At 47.5% G+C, this 27981-nt stretch overlaps 1 protein-coding gene across 3 annotated transcripts in view; it reads right to left on the reverse strand.

Moving 5' to 3' along the window:
* LOC129851135 (contactin-3-like) overlaps positions 1 to 27981 on the reverse strand; it is a 106017-nt gene that overhangs the window by 43744 nt on the left and 34292 nt on the right. For all 3 annotated transcript variants that reach the window (XM_055917443.1, XM_055917442.1, XM_055917444.1), the window contains exons 2-3: positions 17370 to 17505; positions 15204 to 15339 (exon numbers count right to left, since the gene is read on the reverse strand). In XM_055917443.1, the coding sequence (XP_055773418.1) occupies positions 15204 to 15339; positions 17370 to 17424 (191 nt within the window). In that variant the 5' untranslated portion in view covers positions 17425 to 17505. The remainder of the gene's footprint in view (positions 1 to 15203; positions 15340 to 17369; positions 17506 to 27981) is intronic.

Raw genomic sequence — 27981 nt, forward strand, 5'->3', positions numbered from 1 at the left:
GACCTGGCTGTGTGGTGCCAGGACAACAACCTCTGCCTCAACTTGATCAAGGCAAAGGAGATAATTGTGGACTACAGGAAAAAGAGGTCCGAGCACGCCCCCATTCTCATCGACGGGGCTGCAGTAGAGCAGTTTGAGAGCTTCAAGTTCCTTGGTGTCCACATCACCAACAAACCAACATTGTCCAAGCACACCAAGACAGTCGTGAAGAGGGCACGACAAAACCCATTCCCCCTCAGGAGACTGAAAATATTTTTGCCATGGGTCCTCAGATCCTCAAAAGGTTCTACAGCTGCTCCATCAAGAGCACCCTGACTGGTTGCATCACTGCCTGCTACGGCAACTGCTCGACCTCCGACCACAAAGCACTACAGAGGGTAGTACGAACGGCCCAGTACATCCCTGGGGCAAAGCTTCCTGCCATCCATGACCTCTATACCAGGCGGTGTCAGAGGAAGGCCCTACAAATTGTCAAAGACTCCAGCCACCCTAGTCATAGACTGTTCTCTCTGCTACCGCACGGCAAGTGGTACCGGAGCGCGAAGTCTAAGTCCAAGAGGCTTCTAAATGGCTTCTAAACAACCCCTAAGCCATAAGACTCCTGAACCCCTAATCAAATGGCTACCCAGACTATTTGCTTTGCCCCCCCCCCCCCCCCCCCCCCTCCCTCTCCCTCTCCCCCCCTTTTACACCGCTGGTACTCTCTGTTGTTATCATCTATGCATTGACACTTTAATAACTCTACCTCCATGTACATATTACCTCAACTAACCGGTGTCCCAGCACATTGACCCTGTACCGGTACCCCCCTATATATAGTCTCGCTATTGTTATTTTACTGCTGCTCTTTAATTACTTGTTACTTTTATTTCTTATTCTTATCCGTATTTTTTTAAACTGCATTGTTGGTTCGAGGCCCGTAAGTAAGCATTTCACTGTAAGGTCTACACCGGTTGTATTCGGCGCATGTGACTAATAACATTTGATTTGATGAACTCTGGCTGACCTTGAGGTTTACATCAATGTTGCATGAGGCCTCTTCATCAAATACAGGCAGGGAATGGAGCCACGCTCAGAGTTGTCTCCAGCAGCAGACCTCACCTGGTTTCCCCTGAGGCCACACACACAGGCAAAAGCAGGCCCGCACACTCACACTCACAGACACAGACACAGACACTATATGACCAAAAGTATGTGAACTGGACACCTGCTCGTCATTCCAAAATCATGAGCATTAATATGGAGATGGTTCCCCCCTGTGCTTCTATAACAGTCTTAACTCTTCTGGGAAGGCTTTCCAATTGATGTTGGAACATGGCTGCAGAGACTTGCTTCCATTATTCCCCAAGCGCATTAGTGAGGTTAGGCACTGATGTTGGGCGATTAGGCCTGGCTCGCAGTCGGCGTTCCAATTCATCCCAAAGGTGTTTGATGGGGTTGAGATCAGGGCTCTGTACAGGCCAGTCAAGTTCTTCCACACCGATCTTGACAAACCATTTCTGTATGGACCCCGCTTTGTGCACGGGGGCATTGTCATGCTTAAACAGGAAAGGGCCTTCCCCAAACTGTTGCCACAAATTGGAAGCACAGAATCATCTAGAATGTCATTGTATGCTGTAGCATTAAGATTTCCCTTCACTGGAACTAAAGGGCCTAGGCTGTACCATGAAAAACAGCCCCAGACCATTATTTCTCCTCTACCAAACTTTACATTTGGCACTATGCATTCGGGCAAGTAGCATTCTCCTGTCATTCGAAAAACCCAGATACGTCCGTCGGACTGCCAGATGGTGAAACGTGATTAATCACTCCAGAGAATGCGTTTTCATTGCTCCAAAGTCCAGTGGCGGCAAGCTTTATTGTGCTGACGTTGCTTCCAAAGGCAGGTTGGAACTCAATTGTGAGTGTTTCAACCGAGGACAGACAATTTGCACACATTTTGACATTTTCACACCATTCATTCCAAGATGGCGTAGCAGTCAGACGTCTTTGTCTTTTGTCCTGTCGTGTCGATTGTATATATCTTTTTACATATTTTTCTTCACATATCTTTCTAAATACTCTCCTGCAACCCACCTCACCCCATGTGGCGTAGATCTGCTTTTTTCTAAAGTATTTCTATTTACATCAGATCTGGAATCCCTCAACTGAAGCTAGCCAGCTAACTACCCACCAGCTATCAGTTAGCAAACCATTGCTAGCGGTCAACAGCTAACCTTTAGCTCGGAAATCTCTCGCCAGTTTGAACAACGTGACTCAAACCAGAGCATAACAGACCTATTTCTCTCCATATCCCTGGATTCCTACTGCAAACTCAGAACATTTTCATCTGGATCTTCGCAACTAGCTAACCGCAATCCCGGGTGACCACTCCTGGCTAGCGTTTCCATCCCGGAGCAAGCACAAATCAGCCTGAAGCGAGCCCGGCCAGGGCTCCTGTGTTACCACCGAAGCCCACTCCTGGGCTACAATACCCGGATGCCTTCTACTGCCGGTACGGGGCACGGAACCCCGCCGATCCTCTACGACTGGAATACCGACATAATCTGCCCGAGGATTCCAACAGAGCCCTCAGGCGTGACGCCCGCTGAAGGCCCATTCTGCTAACCTGCTAGGCCTGCTAGCTACCTAGAGCTACCTGGAACCCTACTAACTCCACGACTGGTCTATCGACGTCACCGCACGAAGAGGCAAAAACAGACTTACCCTCATCGCGACGTCCCCCAAAGGCTAACTTGCCTGCCCCGGTCTGCTAACTGCTAGCCCTTGCTAACTGCTTGCTTGCTAATCCGGTCTGCTAACTGCTAGCTTGTTTAGCCCCAGCCTACTAACTGTTAGCATCGGCCTGCTAACTGTCTGAATCGCCATGTTCCCAGTCAGCCCAACCACTCACTGGACCCATATGTTCACTTGGCTACGCATGCCTCTCTCTAATATCAATATGCCTCGTCCATTACTGTCCTGGTTAGTGATTACTGTCTTATTTTACTGTAGAGCCTCTAGCCCTGCTCAATATGCCTTAACCAACCATGTTGTTCCACCTCCTACATATGCGATGACATCACCTGGTTTAAACGTCTCTAGAGACTATATCTCTCTCATCATTACTCAATGCCTAGGTTTACCTTCAATGTACTCACATCCTACCTTACCTTTGTCTGTACACTATGCCTTGAATCTATGCTATCGTGCCCAGAAACCTGCTCCTTTTACACTGTTCCGAACGTGCTAAACGGCCAGTTCGTATAGCATTTAGCCGTAACCTTATCCTACTTCTCCTCTGGTTAATCCAGGTCCTGCAGAGCCTAGCTCCACTCCCCAGGTGCTCTCATTTGTTGTCTTCTGTAACCGTAAAAGCCTTGGTTTCATGCATGTTAACATTAGAAGCCTACTGCATAAGTTTGTTTTACTTACTGCTTTAGCACACTCAGCCAACACGGATGTCTTAGTCGTGTCTGAATCCTGGTTTAGGAAAATCACCAAAATCTCTTGAAATCTTCATCGCTAACTACAACATTTTCCACCAAGATAGAACTGCCAAAGGGGGTGGTTTTGCAATCTACTGCAAAGATAGCCTGCAGAGTTCTGTATTACTATCCAAGTCTGTACCCAAACAATTCGAGCTTCTACTTCTAAAAATTCACCTTTCCAGAAACAAGTCTCTTGCTATAGACCTCCCTCTGCCCCCAGCTGTGCCCTCGATACCATATGTGAATTGATTGCCCCAATCTATCTTCTGAGCTCGTGCTACTAGGTGACCTAAACTGGGACATGCTTAACACCCCGGCCATCCTACAATGCAAGCTTGATGCCCTCAATCTCACACAAATTATCAATGAACCTACCAGGTACAACTCCAAATCCATAAACACGGGCACCATCATAGATGTCCTCCTAACTAACTCGCCCTCCAAATACACCTCTGCTGTTTTCAATCAAGATCTCAGCGATCACTGCCTCATTGCCTGCATCCGTAATGGGTCTGCGACCAAACGACCACCCCTCATCACTGTCAAACACTCCCAAAAACACTTCTGCGAGCAGGTCTTTCTAATCGACCTGGCCGTGGTATCCTGGAACGACATTGACCTCACCCTGTCAGTAGATGATGCCTGGCTATTCTTTAAAAGTGCCTTCCTCACCATCCTAAATAAGCATGCCCCAAACAAAAAATGTAGAACTAGGAATAGATATAGTCCTTGGTTCACTCCAGACCTGTCTGCCCTTGACCAGTACAAAAACATCCTGTGGCGTTCTGCATTAGCATCGAATAGCCCGCGTGATATGCAACTTTTCAGGGAAGATAGGAACAAATATACACAGGCAGTTAGGAAAGCTAAGGCTAGCTTTTTCAAACAAAAATTTGCATCCTGTAGTACTAATTCAAAAAAGTTCTGGGACACTGTAAAGTCCATGGAAAATAAGAGCACCTCCTCCCAGCTGCCCACTGCTCTAAAGCTAGGAAACACTGTCACCACCGATAAATCCACTATAATTGAGAATTTCAATAAGCATTTCTCTACGGCTGGCCATGCTTTCCACCTGGCTACCCCTACCCCGGTCAACTGCCCGGCACCCTCCAGAACAACCCGCCAAAGCCCACACCATTTCACCTTTACCCAAATCCAGATAGCTGATGTTCTGAAAGAGCTGCAAAATCTGGACCCCTACAAATCAGCCGGGCTAGACAATCTGGACCCTCTCTTTCTAAAATGATCTGCCCGAAATTGTTGCAACCTTTATTACTAGCCTGTTCAACCTCGCTTTCGTATCGTCTGAGATTCCCAAAGATTGGAAAGCTGCGGCGGTCATCCCCCTCTTCAAAGGGGGTGACTCTCTAGACCCAAACTGCTACAGACCTATATCTATCCTACCCTGTCTTTCTAAGGTCTTCAAAAGCCAAGTTAACAAACAGATTACCGACCATTTCGAATCCCACCATACCTTCTCCGCTATGCAATCTGGTTTCAGAGCTGGTCATGGGTGCACCTCAGCCACGCTCAAGGTCCGAAACAACATCATAACCGCCATCGATAAGAGACATTACTGTGCAGCCGAATTCATCGACCTGGCCAAGTATACCATTCTGTATACTTTCGACTCTGTCAATCACTACGTTCTTATTGGCAGACTCGACAGCCTTGGTTTCTCAAATGATTGCCTCACCTGGTTTACCAACTACTTCTCTGATAGAGTTCAGTGTGTCAAATCGGAGGGCATATTGTCCGGACCTCTGGCAGTCTCTATGGGGGTGCCACAGGGTTCCATCCTCGGGCCGACTCTCTCTGTATACATCAATGATGACACTCTTGCTGCTGGTGATTCTCTGGTACACCTCTACGCAGACGACACCATTCTGTATACGTCTGGCCCCTCTTTGGACACTGTGTTAACTAACCTCCAGACGAGCTTCAATGGCATACAACTCTCCTTCCGTGGCCTCCAACTGCTCTTAAATGCAAGTAAAACTAAATGCATGCTATTCAACCGAACACTGCCCGCAACTGCTCGCCCGTCCAGCATCACTACTCTGGACGGCTCTGACGAAGAATACGTGGACAACTACAAATACCTAGGTGTCTGGTTAGACTGTAAACTCTCCTTCCAGACTCACATCAAACATCTCCAATCCAAAGTTAAATCTAGAATTGGCTTCCTATTCCGCAAAAAAGCATCCTTCACTCATGCTGCCAAACATACCCTTGTAAAACTGACCATCCTACCAATCCTCGACTTCGGTGATGTCATTTACAAAATAGCCTCCAACACTCTACTCAACAAACTGGATGCAGTCTATCACAGTGCCATCCGTTTTGTCACCAAAGCCCCATACACTACCCACCATTGCGACCTGTACGCTCTCGTTGGTTGGTCCTCGCTTCATACTCGTCGCCAGACCCACTGGCTAAATTCCCAATCTGGCCCTCAAACCATCATGGTCACCTAATAATCCCCAGTTTACAATTGGCTCATTCATCCCCCTCCTCTCCCTTGTAACTATTCCCCAGGTCGTTGCTGCAAATGAGAACGTGTTCTCAGTCAACTTACCTGGTAAAATAACGGTAAAATAAAAATAAATAAAAAAGGTAAAGCCCCGCCTTATCTCAGCTCACTGGTCACCATAGCAGCACCCACTCGTAGCACGCACTCCAGCAGGTTTCTCACTGGTCAACCCCAAAGCCAATTCCTCCTTTGGTCGTCTCTCCTTCCAGTTCTCTGCTTCCAATGACTGGAACGAACTACAAAAATCTCTGAAGCTGGAGACTCATATCTCCCTCACTAGCTTTAAGCACCAGCTGTCAGAGCAGCTCACAGATCACTGCACCTGTACATAGCCCATCTGTAAACAGCCCATCTATCTACCTACCGCATCCCCATACAGTATTTATTTATTTATCTTGCTCCTTTGCACCCCAGTATCTCTACTTGCACATTCATCTTCTGCACATCTACCATTCCAGTGTTTAATTGCTATATTGTAATTACTTCGCCACCATGGCCTATTTCCTTAACCTCCTTATCTTACCTAATTTGCACTCACTGTATATAGACTTTTTGTTTTCTTTTGTTCTACTGTATTATTGACTATGTTTTGTTTATTCTATGTGTAACTCTGTGTTGTTGTACAGTATGTGTCAAATTGCTATGCTTTATCTTGGCCAGGTCGCAGTTGCAAATGAGAACTTGTTCTCAACTAGCCTACCTGGTTAAATAAAGGTGAAATAAAAAAATAAAAAACACGCTATGCGCTTCTGCACTCGGTGGTCCCGTTCTGTGAGCTTGTGTGGCCTACCACTTCACGGCTGAGCCGTTGTTTCCACTTCACGATAAACAGCACTAACAATTGACCGGAATCCACAAATTTGAAGAGGTGTCCACACACTTTTGTATATGTAGTGTAGATAATCCTGGCCCTGAAAATCCACACTGCTGACAAGGAGAAAGAGGGCCCTTGGTCTCAACGCTGATAGGTGGCAGACAATAATACCAACAGGTCATCAGATATTACTGGATATCATCATTAAACATGGTTGTATTTGAAATTGAATAATTAATATTTCAGTAGACAGACTTTGTCGGGGCAGGAGATGCATGCAAAGTTCTCTCCTCTGGCTCCACGCTGTGATTGCTTCAAGACTAAATTAGAAACTCAAATTGCCTAATGTGTCCTCGGAGCACTATTTAAGTATTTTTCCAGTACAAGACTATAAAGTAAGAGACGGCGACAACATCTCCCTGATGTCACATTAAGAGACAGGGAACATCAAAAACAAATTATTATTGTTGTCCAATGGCCACTATGCCCTTGTTTCTACAGTACATTACCTTACATTCAGTACACAGTCACACTGCCCAAAGTAGTGCTCATTATGGGTCACTAACAAGGACAAAAATCTATTGTTGTAACAAATCAAACAATAAGATTTGACATGAGGTGTGGAGTGGAGCGACATGTGGGGTGGGGTGAAATGACATGTGGGGTGGGTGGGGTAGAGTGGGGTGGAGTGAAGTGACATGTGGTGTGGGGTGGAGTGGAGTAGAGTGACGTGGGGTGGGGTGGAGAGTGTGATGGGGGTGGGGTGGAGTGAAATTTGGGGTGTGGTGGAGTGACATGTGGGGTGGAGTGGAGTAGAGTGACGTGGGGTGGAGTTGTGGGATGGAGTGAAATTTGGGGTGGGGTGGGGTGGAGTGGGGTGGGGTGGAGTGACATGTGGAGTGTAGTGGAGTAACATGTGGGGTGGGGTGGAGTGGTGTGACGTGGGGGGGAGTGGAGTGGAGTGACATGTGGGGTGGGATGGAGTGGAGTGACATGTGGGCTGTTGTGGAGTGACATGTGGGGTGGAGTGGAGTGGAGTGACATGTGGGGTGGGGTGGAGTGGAGTGACATGTAGGGTTGTGTGAAGTGGAGTGGAGTGATATGTGGAGTGGAGTGACAAGTGGGGTGGAGTGACAAGTAGGGTGGTGTGAAGTGGAGTGGAGTGACATGTGGAGTGGAGTGACAAGTGGGGTGGGGTTGGCGTGACATGTGGGGTGGAGTGACATGTGGTGTGGGTTGTGGGGTGGAGTAGAGTGATGTGGGGTGGGGTGGAGAAGTGTGTTGTGGGATGGGGTGGACTGACATGTGAGGTGGAGTGACATTTGGGGTGGTGTGGGGTGGAGTGACATGTGGGATAGGGTGGCGTGATGTGGGGTGGGGTGGAGTGGTGTGACGTGGAGTGGAGTGACATGTGGGGTGGAGTGACATGTGGGGTGGGGTAGAGTGGTGTGACGTGGAGTGGAGTGACATGGGGGGGAGTGGAGTGACATGTAGGGTGGTGTGAAGTGGAGTGGAGTGACATGTGGGGTGGAGTGGAGTAGAGTGACATGGGGGGGAGTGGAGTGACATGTGGGGTGGAGTGGAGTGGAGTGACATGTGGAGTGGAGTGGAGTGACATGTGGAGTGGAGTGACTTGGGGGGGAGTGGAGTGGAGTGACATTTGGAGTGGAGTGGAGTGACATTTGGAGTGGAGTGGAGTGACATTTGGAGTGGAGTGGAGTGACATGTGGGGTTGGGTGGAGTGGAGTGACACGTGGGGTGGGGTGGAGTGACATGTGGGGTTGGGTGGAGTGGAGTGACACGTGGGGTGGAGTGGAGTGACATGTGGAGTGGGGTGGAGTGACATGTGGGGTGGAGTGGAGTGACATGTGGGGTTGGGTGGAGTGGAGTGACACGTGGGGTGGGGTGGAGTGGAGTGACACGTGGGGGGGAGTGGAGTGACATGTGGAGTGGGGTGGAGTGGAGTGACACGTGGAGCGGGGTGGAGTGGAGTGACATGTGGAGCGGGGTGGAGTGGAGTGACATGTGGAGCGGGGTGGAGTGGAGTGACATGTGGAGCGGGGTGGTGTGAAGTGACATGTGGAGCGGGGTGGAGTGGAGTGACATGTGGAGGTGGAGTGGAGTAACATGTGGGGTGGAGTGAAGTGACATGTGGGGTGGGTTGGAGTGACATGTGGAGTGGAGTGACATGTGGAGTGGAGTGGAGTGACATGTGGGGTGGAGTGGAGTGGTGTGATATTGGATGGGGTGGAGTGACATATGGGGTGGACTGGAGTGGAGCGGAGTGACATGTGGTGTGTAGTGGAGTGACATGTGGTGGATTGACATGTGGGGTGACATGTGATGGAGTGGAGTGACATGTGGTGTGGGGTGGAGTGATATGTGGGGTGGAGTGGTGTGACATGTGGGGTGGAATGGAGTGACGTAGGGTGGTGTGTAGTGACGTGTGGAGTGGTGTGGGGTAAAATTACATGTGGGGTGGAGTGGAGTGAATGTGGGGTGGTGTGGAGTGACATGTGGAGTGGAGTGACATTTGTGGTGGTTTGGGGTGGAGTGACATGTGGGGTGGAGTGACATGTGGGGTGGAGTGGATTGGTGTGATATGGGATGGGGTGGAGTGACATATGGGGTGGAGTGGAGTGGAGCGGAGTGACATGTGGTGTGTAGTGGAGTGACATGTGGGGTGTGGTGGATTGACATGTGGGGTGGTTTGGAGTGACATGTGGGGTGGTGTGGAGTGACATGTGGAGTGGAGTGGATTGGTGTGATATGGGATGGGGTGGAGTGACGTGTGGGTTGGAGTGGAGTGACATGTGGGGTGGAGTGGATTGGTGTGATATGGGATGGGGTGGAGTGACGTGTGGGTTGGAGAGACATTTGGGGTGGAGTGGAGTGGAGTGACATGTGGTGTGTAGTGGAGTGACACGTGTGGTGACGTGATGGAGTGACATGTGGGGTGGAGTGGTGTGATGTAGGGTGGTGTGTAGTGACGTGTGGGGTGGTGCGGGGTAAAATGACATGTGGGGTGGAGTGGAGTGGAGTGACATGTGGGGTGGAGTGGAGTGGAGTGACATGTGGGGTGGAGTGGAGTGGAGTGACATCTGGGTGGAATGGAGTGATGTGGGGTGGAGTAGAGTGAAATGTGGGGTGGGGTGTAGTGATGTGTGGGGTGGAGTGACATGTGGAGTGACGTGTGGGGTTGGGTGGAGTGACATGTGGGGTTGGGTGGAGTGACATGTTGGGTGGGGTGGAGTGAAATGAGGAGTGAAGTGGAGTGACATGTGGGGTGGAGTGACATGATGGGTGGAGTGATATGTGGGGGGTAGTTGAGTAACATGTGGGGTGGTGTGGAGTGGAGTGACATGTGGAGTGGAGTGACATGTGGAGTGGAGTGACATGTGGAGTGGAGTGACATGTGGAGTGGAGTGACATGTGGAGTTGAGTGACATGTGTGCGGTAGTTGAGTGACATGTGGGGTGGAGTGACTTTTTGGGAGGTGTGGATTGACATGTTGGGTGGAGTAGTGTGCAGTGAGGTGTGGGGTTGGGTGGAGTGACATGGGTGGAGTTACATTAGGTGTGGAGTGGAGTGACGTGGGGTGGAGTGGTGTGGGGTGGAGTGACATGAGGGGTTGGGTAGAGTGACATGTGGGGTGGACTTACATGTAGGGTGGTGTGGAGTGAATGTGGGGTGGTGTAGAGTGGAGTGACATGTGAGGTGGAGTGGAGTTACATGTGGGGTGGAGTGGAGTGACATTTGGGTGGAATGGAGTGGCATGTGGGGTGGAGTGGAGTGACATGTGGGGTGGAGTGGAGTTGCATTTGGAGTGGTGTGGGGTTGAGTGACTTGTGGGGTTGAGTGGAGTGACATGAGGGGTGCAGTGGAGTGGTGTGACTTGGGGTGGAATGGAGAGATATGTGGGGTGGGGTGGAGTGACATGTGGGTGTGGTGGAGTGATATGTGGGATGGGGTGGAGTGACATGTGGGGTGGAATGGAGTGACGTAGGGTGGAATGGAGTGACGTAGGGTGGTATGGAGTGACGTGTGGGGTGGTGTGGGGTAAAGTGACATGTGGGGTGGAGTGGAGTGGATGTGGGGTGGAGTGGAGTGACATGTTGGGTGGAGTGGAGTGACATGTTGGGTGGAGTGGAGTGACATGTTGGGTCGAGTTGAGCGACATTGGGGTGGAGTGACATTTGGCCGGAATGGAGTGGCATGTGGTTTTGTGTGATGTGTGGGGTGGTGTGGAGTGACATGTGGGGTGGAGTGGAGTGACGTGGGGTGGAGTGGAGTGAAATGTGGTGTGGGGTGTAGTGATGTGTGGGGTGGGGTGGATTGGAGTTACATGTGGGGTGGAGTGACATGTGGAGGGTAGTGGAGTGACGTGGGGTGTGGTGGAGTGGAGTAACATGTGGGGTGGAGTGAAATGTGGGGTGGAGTGGAGTGACACGTGAGGTGGGGTGGAGTGGAATGACATGTGGTGTGGGGTGGAGTGACATTTTTGGTTGTGTGGAGTGACATGTGGGGTGGAGTGACGTGGTGTGGTGTGACATGTGGGGTGGGGTGAAGTGACATTTTGGGTTGTGTGGAGTGACATGTGGGGTGGAGTGACGTGGGGTGGAGTTACATGTGGAGTGGGGTGGAGTGACGTGTGGGGTGGTCTGGAGTGATGTGTGGGGTGGTGGAGTGGAGTAACATTTGGGGTGGAGTGGAGAGACATGTGAGGTGGAGTGGTGTGACATGAGGGGTGGAGTGTAGTGACATTTGGGGTTGTGTGGAGTGACATGTCAGATGGAGTGGTGTGACGTGGGGTGGGGTGATTTGACATGTAGGGTGGAGTGGAGTGGTGTGACGTGGGGTTATGTGAGGTGGAGTGACATGTGAGGTGGTGTGGAGTGACATGTTGGGTGGGGTGGAGTTACATTACATGTCGGGTCGGGTGGAGTGACATGTGGGGTGGAGTTGAATGACATGTTGGATGAGTGGAGTGGAGTGACATGTGTGGTGGTGTGGAGTGGAGTGACATGTGGGGTGAGGTGGAGTGGAGTTACATGTGGGGTGGAGTGGAGTGGAGTGACATGTGGGGTGGAGTGGAGTGACATGTGGGGTGGAGTGGAGTGACATGTGGGGTGGGGTGGGGTGGAGTGGAGTGACATGTGGGGTGGGGTGGAGTGGAGTTACATGTGGGGTGGGGTGGAGTGGAGTTACATGTGGGGTGGGGTGGAGTGGAGTTACATGTGGAGTGGAGTGGTGTGACGTGTGGTGTGGGGTGGAGTGACGTGTGGGGTGGTGTGGTATGCGGTGGAGTGACGTGTTGAGTGGGGTGGAGTGTAGAGTGACGTGTGGAGTGGTGTGACGTGTGGTGTGGAGTGACGTGTGGGGTGGTGTGGTGTGCGGTGGAGTGACGTGTAGAGTGATGTGTGGAGTAGGATGGGGTGGAATGACGTGTGGTGTGGTGTGGAGTGATGTGTGGGGTGGGGTAGAGTGCCTTGTGGTGTGGTGTGCGGTGGAGTGACGTGTGGAGTGGTGTGACGTGTAGAGTGATGTGTGGAGTGGGATGGGGTGGAATGACGTGTGGTGTGGAGTGACGTGTTGGGTGGTGTGAGATGAAGTGACGTGTTGAGTGGGGTGGAGTGTAGAGTGACTTGTGGAGTGGTGTGGTGTGTGGTGTGGTGTGGAGTGACGTGTTGAGTGGGGTGGCGTGACGTGTTGAGTGGGGTGGAGTGTAGAGTGACGTGTTGGGTGGTGTGGCGTGTGGTGTGGAGTGATGTGTGGGGTGGGGTGGGGTAGAGTGACGTGTGGTGTGGTGTGGAGTGACGTGTTGAGTGGGGTGGAGTGTAGAGTGACGTGTGGAGTGGTGTGGCGTGTGGTGTGGTGTGGAGTGACGTGTTGAGTGGGGTGGAGTGTGGTGTGGAGTGACGTGTTGAGTGGGGTGGAGTGTAGACTGACATGTTGGGTGGTGTGGGGTGGAGTGACGTGTTGAGTGGGGTGGAGTGTAGAGTGACGTGTGGAGTGGTGTGGCATGTGGTGTGGTGTGGAGTGATGTGTGGGGTGGGGTGGGGTAGAGTGACGTGTGGTGTGGTGTGGAGTGACGTGTTGAGTGGGGTGGAGTGTAGAGTGACGTGTGGATTGGTGTGGCGTGTGGTGTGGTGTGGAGTGACGTGTTGAGTGGGGTGGAGTGTAGAGTGACGTGTTGGGTGGTGTGGCATGTGGTGTGGTGTGGAGTGATGTGTGGGGTGGGGTGGGGTAGAGTGACGTGTGGTGTGGTGTGGAGTGACGTGTTGAGTGGGGTGGAGTGTAGAGTGACGTGTGGATTGGTGTGGATTGGTGTGGCATGTGGTGTGGTGTGGTGTGGAGTGATGTGTGGGGTGGGGTAGAGTGACTTGTGGGGTTGTGTGGGGTGGAGTGACGTGTGGGGTGGTGTGACGTGTAGAGTGACTTGTGTAGTGGGGTTGGTGGAGTGACGTGTGGGGTGGTGTGACGTGTAGAGTGACTTGTGTAGTGGGGTGGGTGGAGTGACGTGTGGGGTGGTGTGACGTGTAGAGTGACTTGTGTAGTGGGGTGGGTGGAGTGACGTGTGGAGTGGGGTGAAGTGGTGTCGTGTGACGTTGTGGGGTGGGACATGTAATGAAATATACAAAATAATGACCGTACTAAAGAGCATTGTTTTAATGGTAAAAAATGAATTGGAAAATGTGAAAAACCAGACAAAATATACATTCTTAGATCTTGTGATTCTAGTATTATTTGACAAGAAACTGAGTAATATTAGTGCAGAATCGTGGGAGGTCAAAGCTTGTCCATTTGCAGCTCTGAGGGACAGCTAGGGCAGTTCATTGGGGGTATTTGAGGTCTTGAGTATTTTGTGTTGTGAAACGTAAGCCTACTGCTAAACATTATTGTTTTGCTTTTAATCATCAAGACAACATTCCTCTCCTTGCCGGAGGGGACACAGGTCAAGAACAGTCAGTGTCAAACATACACTCTGGTGCAAACCAAATAAAGCCACAAATGATCCCTTCTCTTGCAGTGAGTCCAAGGACTAAACGATGCAGGCTTGGGGGTTTGCTTCATTAATAAAGTGACTCACTTCTGCTCTAAGACCTGTGCTCTGTATTAATTTTGTTTTATTACAAATAGCTTACGTAAAATGTGGGCTTGAAGTCCTGCTTTTCAACTGATTGACTTGGGTTCTGTCTATGTTCACAACGAAAGCGTGGACTGTCTTTCATTTGTCTTGGATTGGATTTTAGAATTGACATTAATCGTGTGAAATAGCTCATTTAGACACACTTAAGTGGAGTAAGTTATTAGCCTGCATAAAAATCAATCATAATATGTTTTATTGCTTATGATGACTAATGTTTTATCCATCCAATATTAAACCAGTGATAACATATCGCTGTTACTTTACTAATGCAGGAAACTTTTGAGCTGCACTTAAACATCTAAAGAGGCTTTTACTCACAGCATGCAAGAGCTATTCTACTTTATGTGTCACAGTTGACTATGCCATATTTTAACAACATATTCATAACCACAATATATGCTTGTACCTGTGCAGAAACACTTAAGCCTGAATATTCAGAGCAGTACTAAAAGTCACAATTGTTTAGTTTGATGGTGGGAACGCATCCACTCAACTTATTTTTCAAACAGTTCAAGTTGTAATGGTTCAGCTGGTTCAACCCCTTGCTGCTGCTCTAAGACCATGTTTTCAGCACAGACGCATTAGAGGAAATGTAAGCATTTAAGAAGGGAATTTCACTCACAAGGTTATTGCCTCTGTCAACTGCTTGCTGTGCATTTACATGATGCTGACCAAGCTACGAAACACAATCTACCACAAAACCAGTGCGGGCTGCCATTTTCAGGCACACTCACCACCGGGAATAACCGGAGGGATATCAGAGAATCTAGTCATTGAAATCTCCCTACATTACTAATGATTTCAGTGCAGCACACATTAGCTTCAATCCAAGAGCAACCTAAATCAAATCTGTAAATCTGTAAATCTGTAATAAAGATAACATATCTGAAGTATTTATAAGCTAATGGTTGGCTGACTTCCCTTCTAAATCATAGCTGAACGCGTACGTTATTTTACAGTTTTTGTGGGTTTTGGAATGAGCATGCACTATGAATCATTTTCGCTGTCTGGTTAACTGTCTGGCTTGGATGTTATAGTATCTCTACTGCAAACATGGCCAGCCCAATGTTTTTCTCTCTCCTCCAAATCAATACCAATTAATTCTATCAGTATCCTGTTTGAATGACTTGAGAGAGAGAGACTGAAAATTTTGTTAAACCTTCATGTTAAATGGCTGCTAATGTCAGTTCCACACTGACTTGTGGAATTATATTGTAAATAGATGAAATCCATTACCTGTATTGTGGGGAGGGTTTCCCCTCTGCCTCACATGTAATGGTGGCTTCCTGGTCAGGGGAGTTGTTGGGGAGAATGAGGTCACTGGGCTCTGTCCTCCATCTTGGCCCTTGGAACAGGACATCTTGTGCATGAGCTGGAGAACATAAGAAACACAGGCTGTGATACTCAGGCGTTAAACAATTGGCTTTCGTCAATGTGTGACATTTCAGTCCTCTAACATCTAAGGATAACAAATTAGTCTGAACAAACAGGTAGAGGGTGAAAACTTGCGAATCCTGACACGCCACCACTCGCCAACAGAGGTGACAAAAATTGATAACACATTTGAAAACCATGTCTTTGATTACAAGATGGTAATACACTGTACAAGAGCGACAGGGCCATTAAAATATTTGATTTTGACGAGAGATAAAGGAAACCATTATTTTATGAAACAGTATGCTACTAACCCCAATAATTCTAATAGTTTATCCATGAAAAACCTTCTTGTTGGCAGAACTAATTCAATGTTGGCACTACAAAAAGCATCTGAGCAGGGCAAAAACCATGGAGACTTCATGTGCCGTTGAAACGTCAGTCACATGCTTGCAGCCGTGTGAATCCATTTGGAAGCAAGACGATTTATGATAACCAACAAATCTCTCCCGCTTTGTGTTACATCTCTGTGCAAACCTCAAAATATTTTGGACGTTTTTATTGGTAGCCTAAGACCTTATGTTTCGGATACTTGTGTTGATTGTTGAGACCCTTAATGCCTACACATTCGATTCGTTGTTGGAATGCTGCATCAATCAGAAGAGTGCAGTCCATCAAAAGTGGCCAATCAATAACTCAACACTTTCAACTTTTTGGCCATCCGATTTCGATGTCTCCAAACCCTGCTGCATCAATCTCTCCTATAGGACAGTATACTTATTGAAGAACATTGGATTCCCAGTGTGCAGCAGCCCTTACTTCTTAAAATGTAAGGAATGGTTTCAACATGATTTAGACATGTAATACCTAGTGAGGTTGATTTATCTCAATATCCTCTGGACTTTTTCACATACAACCCTATTGCCTGCAGTGCTGCCTTCCCCAGGAACCATTTTACTGAGTCCCATAGATATTAAAGTCACATGCTAAGTTTGATGGGTATATTAGCTATGCTGATTTAGTCTACACCACCTTCCTTTGAGAAATAGGTGTGAATTACCTATAAGCTATGTCAAAACAATTAAAATGACATACATTGGGATTTGCAATATCATTTGCACACGCTAAAACAATTCAACCTCCTATTTGTTACAGCGCTTTGATATTTATTTTATGTAATAAATAGCACGATAAAAGTTGAATATATTATTATTAATTATAATCATTATTTGTTGTGGTTGTCTTTCAGTGGAAAAAGAGAAAGAGAGAGTGAGAGAGAGAGATTTTCCTCCCAATCCCAGTTGACCACAAGGTCAGTGTGGCAAGTGGTTTGGGATGAAATACAGGCGTAGTTCCATCCCAAGGATTCTGATAAGGATCTCTGACATCTCAAACACAGGAATAGGAATGGAATCCCAGATGTCCCTGGAGGTGCAAATACAGTAGGCTGCCCAAGGGATGGCTGAAGGGCAACAGGGGAAGTAGCCTAGCGTAAATGAAACTGCATTTTAATCAATTTAACCTTGTCTGTATAAAATATAATATGGTTGGTTGCAAATACTAAGCTTGGAATCTGCCTGCTATCCAAAGTAATGCAATACAGAATCTGTAGAATTGTGTAGTCAGTGCATAGAATGGTTCATTTTAGTTCATAGCGTGGGGTCAAGCTGAATCCGGAGAATGCATATAGCACTTTAAGATGATGTAGGCAACACCATAAGCATGAGATCTCTTACATTTCCATATGAGACCAAATAGACAACATAGGGCACACACATCAGTGTCATACTGTCAACATCAAACTATCTGTGCTCTATTGAGCGGAATTGCAGTAAACTTGCCAAAAAGGTATATCAGTTTCTCATTAGTAACAAAAAGAGCAATAAGGCCTACTTACATTTTGCAAGTAACAACGTTAATATAAACATGAATCATCCCACTGATGGAAAATCATACAGGATTAGGAACTTGTAGAATGATAACTGTAAATACCTCTTCCTGAATAAAACGTGTAGTAGAACATCTTACCGGCAAGGCAACCAATGATTGATAGCAGCAGAAGTCGTTTCCATAGTAACATCATCTTCAGTTGCCAAGGACAAATACGACTCTCATCCAATTGCTTGTGAATGGAATGTTCTCCCTTGATTACGAGAATCTTAATCTAAGGGGAAAGTAATTATAGAAATAATTAAAATAAGACATTTTGAACCAAATATGACAAGCATTCAACAACAGAACATGATTCCAGTATTGCAAAAGTTGCACTATTCATGTTCTTTATTCTTCAATAGTTTTTAGAAGACTTGAAGTAAAAAACAAACAGTGAAAGCAGTGTAAATTAAATCCACTCACTAAGGACAACACATGCACATTACAACATTACTGTATGCAATGGTTGATTCATTACATTATTAATTATACTGTATGCCCTTTGATGACTAAATGTAATGTAAAATACAAGTGTTGACAAATTGCGGGTAAGTAAGAAAGGATATATATATACTGTATATAAAAAAAGGAAATAGGCACGCATCACATTTCAATACCAGGTATAGATGCATAGCCAGCCATCATATGTGACACTTTAAAATGTTCTCCATAATACCTGGTCTAGACAAACTCTTAGAAAGATAATACGTACCAAACTTGGAAAAAGTGTGGATATGATTCGGCTGCAATGAATCAAAGCTTAAAAAAGCAGTACCTATTCTATGGAACTACTGTATATCTTGGACAAAGTGTTGGAATAGTGACACAAATAATTGCTAAGTGGGCTTGTTTTTTCATGACTAAACCATCTCAGTGCATTTCTTGTGAATCTGAGCAACAAGCACAAATCTGCTAAACATCACAGGAAAGAGGGGGTTGGAAATGATTGACCTCAAAATTGACTTTCCTCAGCCTATTAATAGAAACTGGCAGACACCATACAGTTAGCAGATACTAATATATAGCCTACTATGCGGCACATACTGTAGCTGGTACAGCATACAACGAGATAAACTTAGGTGGTCATTCAAACTACGCATTTGTGAATAAATACTGGAGATAAATGTTCCTTTCAAAACACTACCGATCTTCCGTATCTCCTTTGACTAGCAGAAAAAAGGTTTATTCTCTCAATATGCATCCCATTTTTGCAGAGGTGGGATATTGTTTGTTGTTATTTTTTAATGTAACAATAAGTTTATAGATTTTTCTTTAACAAGACATGCAAGAAATAGCAAGCAGAAGTATTACATGAAAAAACATTATAGCAAAAACCACATCAAAAGTTAACAGAAACAAAACATTTAAATAAATAAATGATGAAACAACTAAGACAAAACAAAAGTGTTACAGAAGCATAAAACCACCAAAGTTACATTTTACAGTGGTCTGATCCAATAGGATAGAACAAATTTGGGACAGATTTCAGATGAAACACAGCGCCACAAGCCAATCGGATATCTCTCACCACAACCCCACATGCACAAAACCAAAACCTAACAGAACCCCTTCTGTCCACTTTACAAAAATATGATCTCAACCAATTGTAATGGTAAGGGTAGAATTTCAGCTCTATACAATATGCTAGAGTCTGGCTCAATCGAATCCTCTGCGCACAAACTGAACTCTTGGAAGGAATAGTACACTACCCAGAGTTCCCTTCATTAGCAAATATTTCACACACATCGCTCTGCTCAACAAAATCCAAAAATGGTACCCAAATCTCTTCAAAAGTGTCTTGTTTACCCTTAACCGTATATGTTATCTTTTCCATTGTTAGGCAAGACGACATTTCCCTAAGCCATTGGGCAATACTAGGCCTGTTCACACTTTTCCAGGCAAGAGCTATCAAGCGTTTTGCTTGCAACAAGCACATATCTATAAGTGTTTGAAAATGGTTCTTTAGATGATGATTGATTGGGTACAACCCGAGGATAAACACTTTGGGATGGAGAGGCAATTTTACTGATACTATTTGGGATATCATATGTGATACCTCCTTCCAAAAATCTTGAATTTTCTCACAGTCCCACAGACAATGAAACAGAGTCCCTTTAGAGTGATTACACTTGTATCATATATGTGGAATTATACTATTAAACGCATTTAACTTAGCAGGGGTTACATATGTTCACGTCAAACAATTGTACTGCAATAGTTTTAGCCGAGTATTCACAGTTTGTGTCTGAGCCTTAGTACATATACTACTCCATTCGTCCAAGTCTATGTCCTTCCGAATATCTTCCTTCCAAGAGTTCAGTTTGTGCGCAGAGGATTTTGTTGAGCCAGACTCTAGCATATTGTGTAGAGCTGAAATTCTACCCTTACCATTACAATGGGTTGAGATCGTATTTTCTAAAGTGGACAGAATATTAGGTTTTGGTTTTGGACAGCTGTGAGGAAGCTCCTTTGCTGTAAATATTTAAAAAAAAATGTTTTCTAGGAATGTCACATTTTACTATGAGTACTTCAAGTTACATAAAAATACCTTCTTCATACAGGTCTCAAACTTTCCTTAAACACTTGCTGGCCCATAGTTGGAAACCTGGATCAGCTCTCCCAGGAGAGAAACTGTGGTGTCACCAGATAGGACTAAAATGTGACAAAGATTTCACCAAGGAACTGTCACGTTCTTTCAAAATCGAACCCAGAAGCAGACCAGGACAAGGAGAGTAGGAAGAAGGTGAGTATTTATTTACAAGTGAATATGAAGGGGTAGAAATATCCAGGTAGCGTAACGGGCAGCGGTGGTGAGTTGAAGGGAGAGAATAGGTGGGTCCAAGGGAGTAGCGGAAGCCTCCGACGACCAGGCAGGAATGGGGTAAGTGATCCGGGTGAATAACTGAAGACAGAACAAACGGGGGTAAGTTTCAGGCAAGCTAGACGTACAAAAAAATAAAAATAAAAAATTCTATCAAGCTGGAGGCTGATACGCTGGCACAACCTACTGTTTAAGGCTAACGATCCGGCAGGGAATGGATGTCAGGTCTGGGCTTATGAAGAGGAGAGATGATGTTCAGGACCAGGTTCACAGATAACTGATGGGATACAGGTGCGGTTAATCTGAGATCTCCCAACAAGCTAAAACGCCCGGCAACCAGACAGGGTGCGTTCCAGGACACCGGAAAAACACTCCAGAACAGAACACAGACAGTACCCCCCCTCCGACGAACGCCACCGGGTGTACTACCCGGAGCGCCAGGGTGGAGGCGGTAGAAGTCACGAAGCAGGTCAGCGTCAAGGATCTGACGCCGAGGAATCCAACTCCTCTCCTCTGGACCATATCCTTCCCAATCCACTAGATACTGGAACCCTCGACCCCGCCGTCTTGAGTCCATGATGCAGCGCACCGTGTAGACAGGACCACCTCCGATCATCCGAGTAGGAGGAGGACGAGGAGGAGGGGGCAACAGAGGACTGAGGAGAACCGGCTTGAGGCAGGACACATGAAAGGTGGGATGTACTCTAAGTGTTGCAGGCAACTTGAGTCGGACCACCACAGGATTAATGATTCTCTCCACTACAAACGGACCAATGAACTTCGGTGACAGTTTCCTCGACTCCGTCCGTAGAGGAAGATCCCGTGTAGCCAACCAAACCTTATCTCCGACCGTATAAGCGGGGGCAGGAATACGGCGACGATTCGCCTGGATCTGATACCGGTCAGAAACTCTAAGGAGAGCCTTCCTGCTCCGATGCCAGGTCCGGTGGCAACGACGAATGTGGGTCTGGACGGAGGGAACCGAGAGATCCCTCTCCTGAGAAGGAAACAAGGGAGGTTGGTAACCGTACAGGCACTGGAAGGGAGACATCCCAGTAGCAGATGAAGGGAGAGTATTATGGGCATACTCGACCCAGGGTAATTGAGAGGACCAAGAGGTGGGATCAGAGGAAACAAGACAGCGCAGCGTGGACTCCATCTTCTGGTTGGCTCTCTCCGCCTGACCATTAGATTGGGGGTGAAATCCAGAAGTGAGACTGACTGTAGCTCCAATGGCCAAGCAGAAGGATCTCCAGACAGCAGAGGTAAACTGAGGACCACAGTCAGAAACAATGTCACAGGGCAACCCGTGGACCCTGAAAACCTCCCTAACCAGGATCTCGGACGTCTCAGTGGCGGAAGGCAGCTTGGAGAGGGGGACAAAGTGAGCAAACTTGCTGAATCTGTCCACAATGGTCAGAATAACCGTGTTACCAACAGAAGAGGGCAACCCCGTGACAAAGTCCAGGGCCAGATGCGACCAAGGTCGAACGGGGAATAGGTAGGGGGTGAAGAAGCCCAGAGCTGGGCCGATTGGAACTCTTATTCTGCGCACAAACCGGACAAGCGGCAACAAACCTCCGGGTATCTTCTCCCATGGCAGGCAACCAAAATCGTCTGCGCAGTAGCGCCATAGTCCGAGCAACGCCAGGGTGACAAGCTATCTTGCTGGCGTGGGACCACTGAAGGACAGCAGAGCGGACCGACTCAGGCACGAACAACCGACCGGGTGGACCGTTACCGGGCCCGGGCTGCGTCCGAAGGGCCGCCATCACATCCTCCTCAATCCTCCATGTAACGGCTCCCACGACAACATTCTGGGGAATAATCGTATCAGTCTTGGCCCCACTCTCCTCCGTCTTGGAGAACATCCGGGACAGGGCGTCCGCCTTCCCGTTCTTCGACCCAGGTCGGAACGTCAGGGAAAAATTGAAGCGTCCAAAATACAAAGCCCATCTGGCCTGACGGGAGTTGAGACGTTTAGCCGATTGCACGTAAGCCAGATTCTTGTGGTCAGTCCAGACCACAAACGGTTGCTCCGCTCCCTCCAACCAGTGACGCCACTCCTCCAAGGCAAGCTTCACAGCGAGAAGCTCCCGGTTACCCACATCGTAGTTTCTTTCAGCTGGAGAAAGACGACAAGAGTAGAAGGTGCAGGGATGGAGTTTACCGTCAGTGGAGCTACGCTGGGACAGGATGGCGCCCACCCCCACATCAGACGCGTCCACCTCAACAACAAACTGACGGGAAGTGTCAGGTTGAGAGAGAATCGGGGCGTTGGTGAATCGGCTCTTCAAGTCCAGAAATGCTCGGTCTGCCTCAGGAGTCCAACAGAAATCTCTGGTGCAAGACGTCAGGGCAGTTAAAGGGACGGCCACCCGGCTGTAATCACGGATAAACCTCCGATAGAAGTTCGCAAACCCCAGGAATCTCTGGAGCTGCAATCTCGTACCGGGCTGGGCCCAATCCCGAACCGCCCGAACCTTCTCTTGGTCCATCATGATCTTTCCCCTGGAGATGATGTACCCGAGGAAGGACGTCGTGTGGGCATGAAAATCACACTTCTCAGCCTTCACGAACAGACGGTTCTCCAATAACCGCTGCAAGACCTGCTTGACATGCTGGACGTGGCTAGAAAGCTCCCTCGAGAAGATGAGGATATCATCCAGGTAAACGAACACAAAAATACCAATCATATCTCTCAGAACATCATTCACCATACTTTGGAACACAGCAGGAGCGTTGGTCAGTCCAAACGGCATCACCTGGTACTCGAAATGTCCCATAGGAGTATTGAACCCAGTCAACCACTCGTCCCCCTCTTTGATCCGAACCAAATGATAAGCATTACGTAGGTCAAGCTTCGTAAAAACCATAACACCCTGTAAAGAGTCGAAAGCAGAGCTCATCAAGGGCAGAGGATACTTGTTCTTAACCGTAATATCATTCAACCCCCGATAATCAATACATGGTCGAAGAGAGCCATCCTTCTTACTCACAAAAAAGAATCCTGCTCCCAGAGGTGATGACGAGGGGCGAATGAGACCTGCAACTAGAGATTCCTTGATGTAGGTCTCCAAGGCTTCACGTTCAGGTCGAGAGATACTGTATAACCGTCCCTTGGGAAAGGCAGCTCCAGGGAACAGATTAATCGCACAGTCATAAGGTCGGTGGGGAGGAAGGGACAGAGCTTTCTGCTTACTGAATACTTCACCCAACTCGTGATATGTTTCTGGAACCAGGAACAAATCAGGAGGAGCAGAGTCACTGACCTGACTGGGAACAGCAGGAGAACAGGCAGTCCTAAGGCAGTTAGCATGACACTCAATGCTCCAACTAGTTACCTTACCCGTCACCCAATCAAACGAGGGATTGTGTTCCTTCAGCCAGGGGTAACCAAGAACCAGAGGAACATGGGGCGAGGACAGAATGAGGAAGGAAATAAACTCTGAATGATTCCCCGACAACAACATCTTAACCGGTTCAGTCCTCATCGTAATCCGTGCCAGACTACTGCCGTTCAGAGTGGTTGCTTCAATGGCTTCCGGCAATTGCTCCTTGGAAAGCCCCAGCTGTTCCACCAAGTCGCCATCAATAAAGCTGCCATCGGCACCTGAATCGATAAAAGCATTCATCTCTAAGCTCTGATCCTTATTCATAAGGGTCGCAGGAAAACGGGGTCTGACAGGGTTCTTGAGAGGTTGAAACTGGCTGGCAAAAATTCCTCCCAAAACTAGCGAGCCGGGCAGTTTAACGAGCGCTGTGGACAGGCGGAGATGTAATGTCCCGAGCAACCACAGTAGAGGCAGCTGTTGGTCTCACGTCTACGTTGGCGCTCCTCCTTAGTTAGCCCGTGTCGCCCCACTTGCATTGATCAAAGCATGATCAACACGTTCTGGTCCATTACCTGAACCAAATGGTAACCGAGTTGCTGATTGATTGGACAGCCCCCACTGCTTCTCCCTCCTTCTCTCTCGGACTTTATTATCCACCCGAATAGCCAAAGTGACCAAGCTGTCCAGGTCACTAGGCTCTGGATAGGATATCAGCTCGTCCTTGAGTTGCTCCGACAACCCCTGGTAAAAAGCCGCTTGTAGTGACTCCTCATTCCAACCACTCTCCACAGCCAATGTCCTGAATTCGATCATAAAGTCTGCCACACTGCGAGCTCCTTGGCGAAGAGTGAACAAACGTTTAGCTGCGTCCTTACCTCGGACAGGATGGTCAAAAAGCTTTCTCATCTCCGCCGTGAACTCCTGGTATGAAGCCATGCAGGTGTCCGGTCGTTCCCAAACGGCTGAAGCCCATTCCAGAGCTCTACCACGCAGCAGTTCAATCATGAAATCTATCCTAGCCTTATCTGAGGCGTAAGAGTAGGGCTGTAGATCAAAAACTAAGCCACACTGCATCAGAAATGAACGGCATCTTCCGAAATCCCCCTCGTACTTATCAGGCGTCGGAACCTTGGGCTCACGGAAGGAAACCTCTCCAGAATCGGCAGGTGAGATGGGTGAAACAGGTGGTGGATGTCCCGCCGGCAACCTGAGCTGATCCTGGATACTCGTCAAGCCAGCAGATAAGTTCCGGACTGAACCCGCTATCTCCTGTAGCGCCGTGTTGTGTTGTTCCAATATCTTCCACTGCTGGGTAACGGCATGGCAAACGGGGTCCAGGTCCGCTAGGTTCATCCTTGGCCGGATCGTTCTGTCACGTTCTTTCAAAATCGAACCCAGAAGCAGACCAGGACAAGGAGAGTAGGAAGAAGGTGAGTATTTATTTACAAGTGAATATGAAGGGGTAGAAATATCCAGGTAGCGTAACGGGCAGAGGTGGTGAGTTGAAGGGAGAGAATAGGTGGGTCCAAGGGAGTAGCGGAAGCCTCCGACGACCAGGCAGGAATGGGGTAAGTGATCCGGGTGAATAACTGAAGACAGAACAAACGGGGGTAAGTTTCAGGCAAGCTAGACATACAAAAAAAAAAAAAAAAAAAATTATATCAAGCTGGAGGCTGATACGCTGGCACAACCTACTGTTTAAGGCTAACGATCCGGCAGGGAATGGATGTCAGGTCCGGGCTTATGAAGAGGAGAGATGATGTTCAGGACCAGGTGCACAGATAGCTGATGGGATACAGGTGAGGTTAATCTGAGATCTCCCAACAAGCTAAAACGCCCGGCAACCAGACAGGGTGCGTTCCAGGACACCGTAAAAACACTCCAGAACAGAACACAGGCAACAACCAGACTCAGGAAACGGGATTCGTGACAGGAACTGCTACACCTCATACCAAACGTTGATCGTATTAAAAACAAAGGGATTATTTGTTAGCTTTTTTAGTGTCTTGATATCAGCTGAGTAAATGTAAAGGTTAAGGGGTAATTTGGGTACAACTGAAGACATTTCAATCTCCATCCATGAAGGGAGAGACTCAGAGGTAAAATAGTACATAGCATTGCGAAGCTGAGCTGCCCAGTAGTACCACTGGATATTAGGCAAATGGTGCCCCCCTCTGTCATACGGCAGGTACAATAAGGACAAGCGAACACTGGGACGTCTGTTATTCCAGATAAATATAGTAAACATGTTTTTAATCCTTGTAAAGAGGGATGGTGGCGGCGGCAAGGGAATGTTCTGAAATAGATACAACAGTTTCGGGAGGACATTCATAATTAGTTGAGAATATGCGGTCAATCTTTGGCACAATACGAATGCAGAGATATGTAAAGCATTCCATTTCATTAAAAAAAGAAGCCAGTGGTGTAGGTCTACGTCTTTCCTCCTCCTTTAGCATCATAATTGAGGATTTTGCATTATTTATTTTGTATCCCGAGAACAACCCTAACTCTTTGATTAGTCCCAGAAGTGCGTGTATGGAATTGCACAAGTCTATAAGAAACAAAATTACATCATCTGCAAAAAGGGCAATTCTATGTTCCATCTGATCTATTCTGATACCTGAAACATTGGGGTGGGACCTAACAGCTATGGCGAGAGGCTCAATGGCAAGGATAAACAGGAGAGGAGAAAGAGGGCAGCCCTGCCTAGAACCCCTGCAGATGTCAAAAGGTTTAGATACCGTATTAGTAGTAAGGATCTCTGCACTGGGATTTGTATATAGCATCTTTATCCATTTACAAAAGCTATCACCACAACCAAAACAAATGAACACTTCAAAGAGGTAGGGCCACTCAACCCTGTCGAAGGCCTTCTCTGCCTCCAACGACAGGATTGCAGTGTCTGGCAACCCAATTCTGGCATGTAGAACATTTAGCACTCTCCTAACATTATGAAATCCTTCACAACCTTGAATAAAGCCATTTTGGTCTCTACCCACCACATCCGGGAGAAAACCCTCCAACCTCCTCGCAAGTGCTTACAAACAACCTTAGTGTCAGAATTCAAAAGCGAAATAGCACGATAGGAATTTATCTATTTATTTCACCTTTTTTTAACCAGGTAGGTAAGTTGAGAACAAGTTCTCATTTACAACTGCGACTGGCCAAGATAAAGCAAAGCAGTTCGACACATACAATAACACAGAGTTACACATGGCGTAAACAACCATACAGTCAATAATACATTAGAAAAACAAGTCTAAATACAATGTGTGCAAATGAGATAAGATAAGGGAGGTAAGGCAATAAATAGACCATGGTGGCGAAGTAATTACAATATAGCAATTAAACATTGGAATGGTAGATGTGCAGTAGATGTATGTGCAAAGTAGAAATACTAGGGTGCAAAGGAGCAAGATAAATAAATAGATACAGTAGGGGATGAGGTAATTGGTTGGGCTATTTACAGATGGGCTATGTACAGGTGTAGTGATCTGTGAGCTGCTCTGACAGCTGGTGCTTAAAGCAAGTGAGGGAGATAAGTGTCTCCAGTTTCAGTGATTTTTGTAGTTCGCCCCAGTCATTGGCAGCAGAGAACTGGAAGGAGAGGCGGCCAAAGGAGGAATTGGCTTTGGGGGTGACCAGTGAGATATACCTGCTGGAGCGCATGCTACGGGTGGGTGCTGCTATGGTGACCAGCGAGCTGAGATAAGGCGGGGCTTTACCTAGCAGGGACTTGTAGATGAACTGGAGCCAGTGGGTTTGGCGACGAGTATGAAGCGAGGGCCAGCCAACGAGAGCATACAGGTCGCAGTGGTAGGTAGTATATGGGGCTTTGGTGACAAAACGGATGGCACTATGATAGACTGCTTCCAATTTGTTGAGTAGAGTGTTGGAGGCTATTTTGTAAATGACATCGCCGAAGTCGAGGATCTGTAGGATGGTCAGTTTTACGAGGGTATGTTTGGCAGCATGAGTGAAGTCTGCTTTGTTGCAAAATAGGAAGCCAATTCTAGATTTAATTTTGGATTGGAGATGATTGATGTGAGTCTGGAAGGAGAGTTTGCAATCTAACCAGACACCTAGGTATTTGTAGTTGTCCACATATTCTAAGTCAGAACCGTCCAGAGTAGTGATGCTGGACGGGCGGGCAGGTGCGGGCAACGATCGGTTGAAGAGCATGCATTTAGTTTTACTTGCATTTAAGAGCACTTGGAGGCCACGGAAGGAGAGTTGTATGGCATTAAAGCTCGTCTGGACGGTAGTTAACACAGTGTCCAAAGAGGGGCCAGAAGTATACAGAATGGTGTCGTCTGCGTAGAGGTGGATCAGAGACTCACCAGCAGCAAGAGCGGCATCATTGATGTATACAGAGAAGAGAGTCGGCCCAAGAATTGAACCCTGTGGTACCCCATAGAGACTGCCCGGACAACAAGCCCTCCGATTTGACACACTGAACTCTATCAGAGAAGTAGTTGGTGAACCAGGCGAGGCAATCATTTGAGAAACCAAGGCTGTTGAGTCTGCCGATAAGGATGTGGTGATTGACAGA

The sequence above is a fragment of the Salvelinus fontinalis genome, chromosome 3 (genome assembly GCF_029448725.1).
Source record: "Salvelinus fontinalis isolate EN_2023a chromosome 3, ASM2944872v1, whole genome shotgun sequence".
NCBI lineage: Eukaryota > Metazoa > Chordata > Actinopteri > Salmoniformes > Salmonidae > Salvelinus > Salvelinus fontinalis.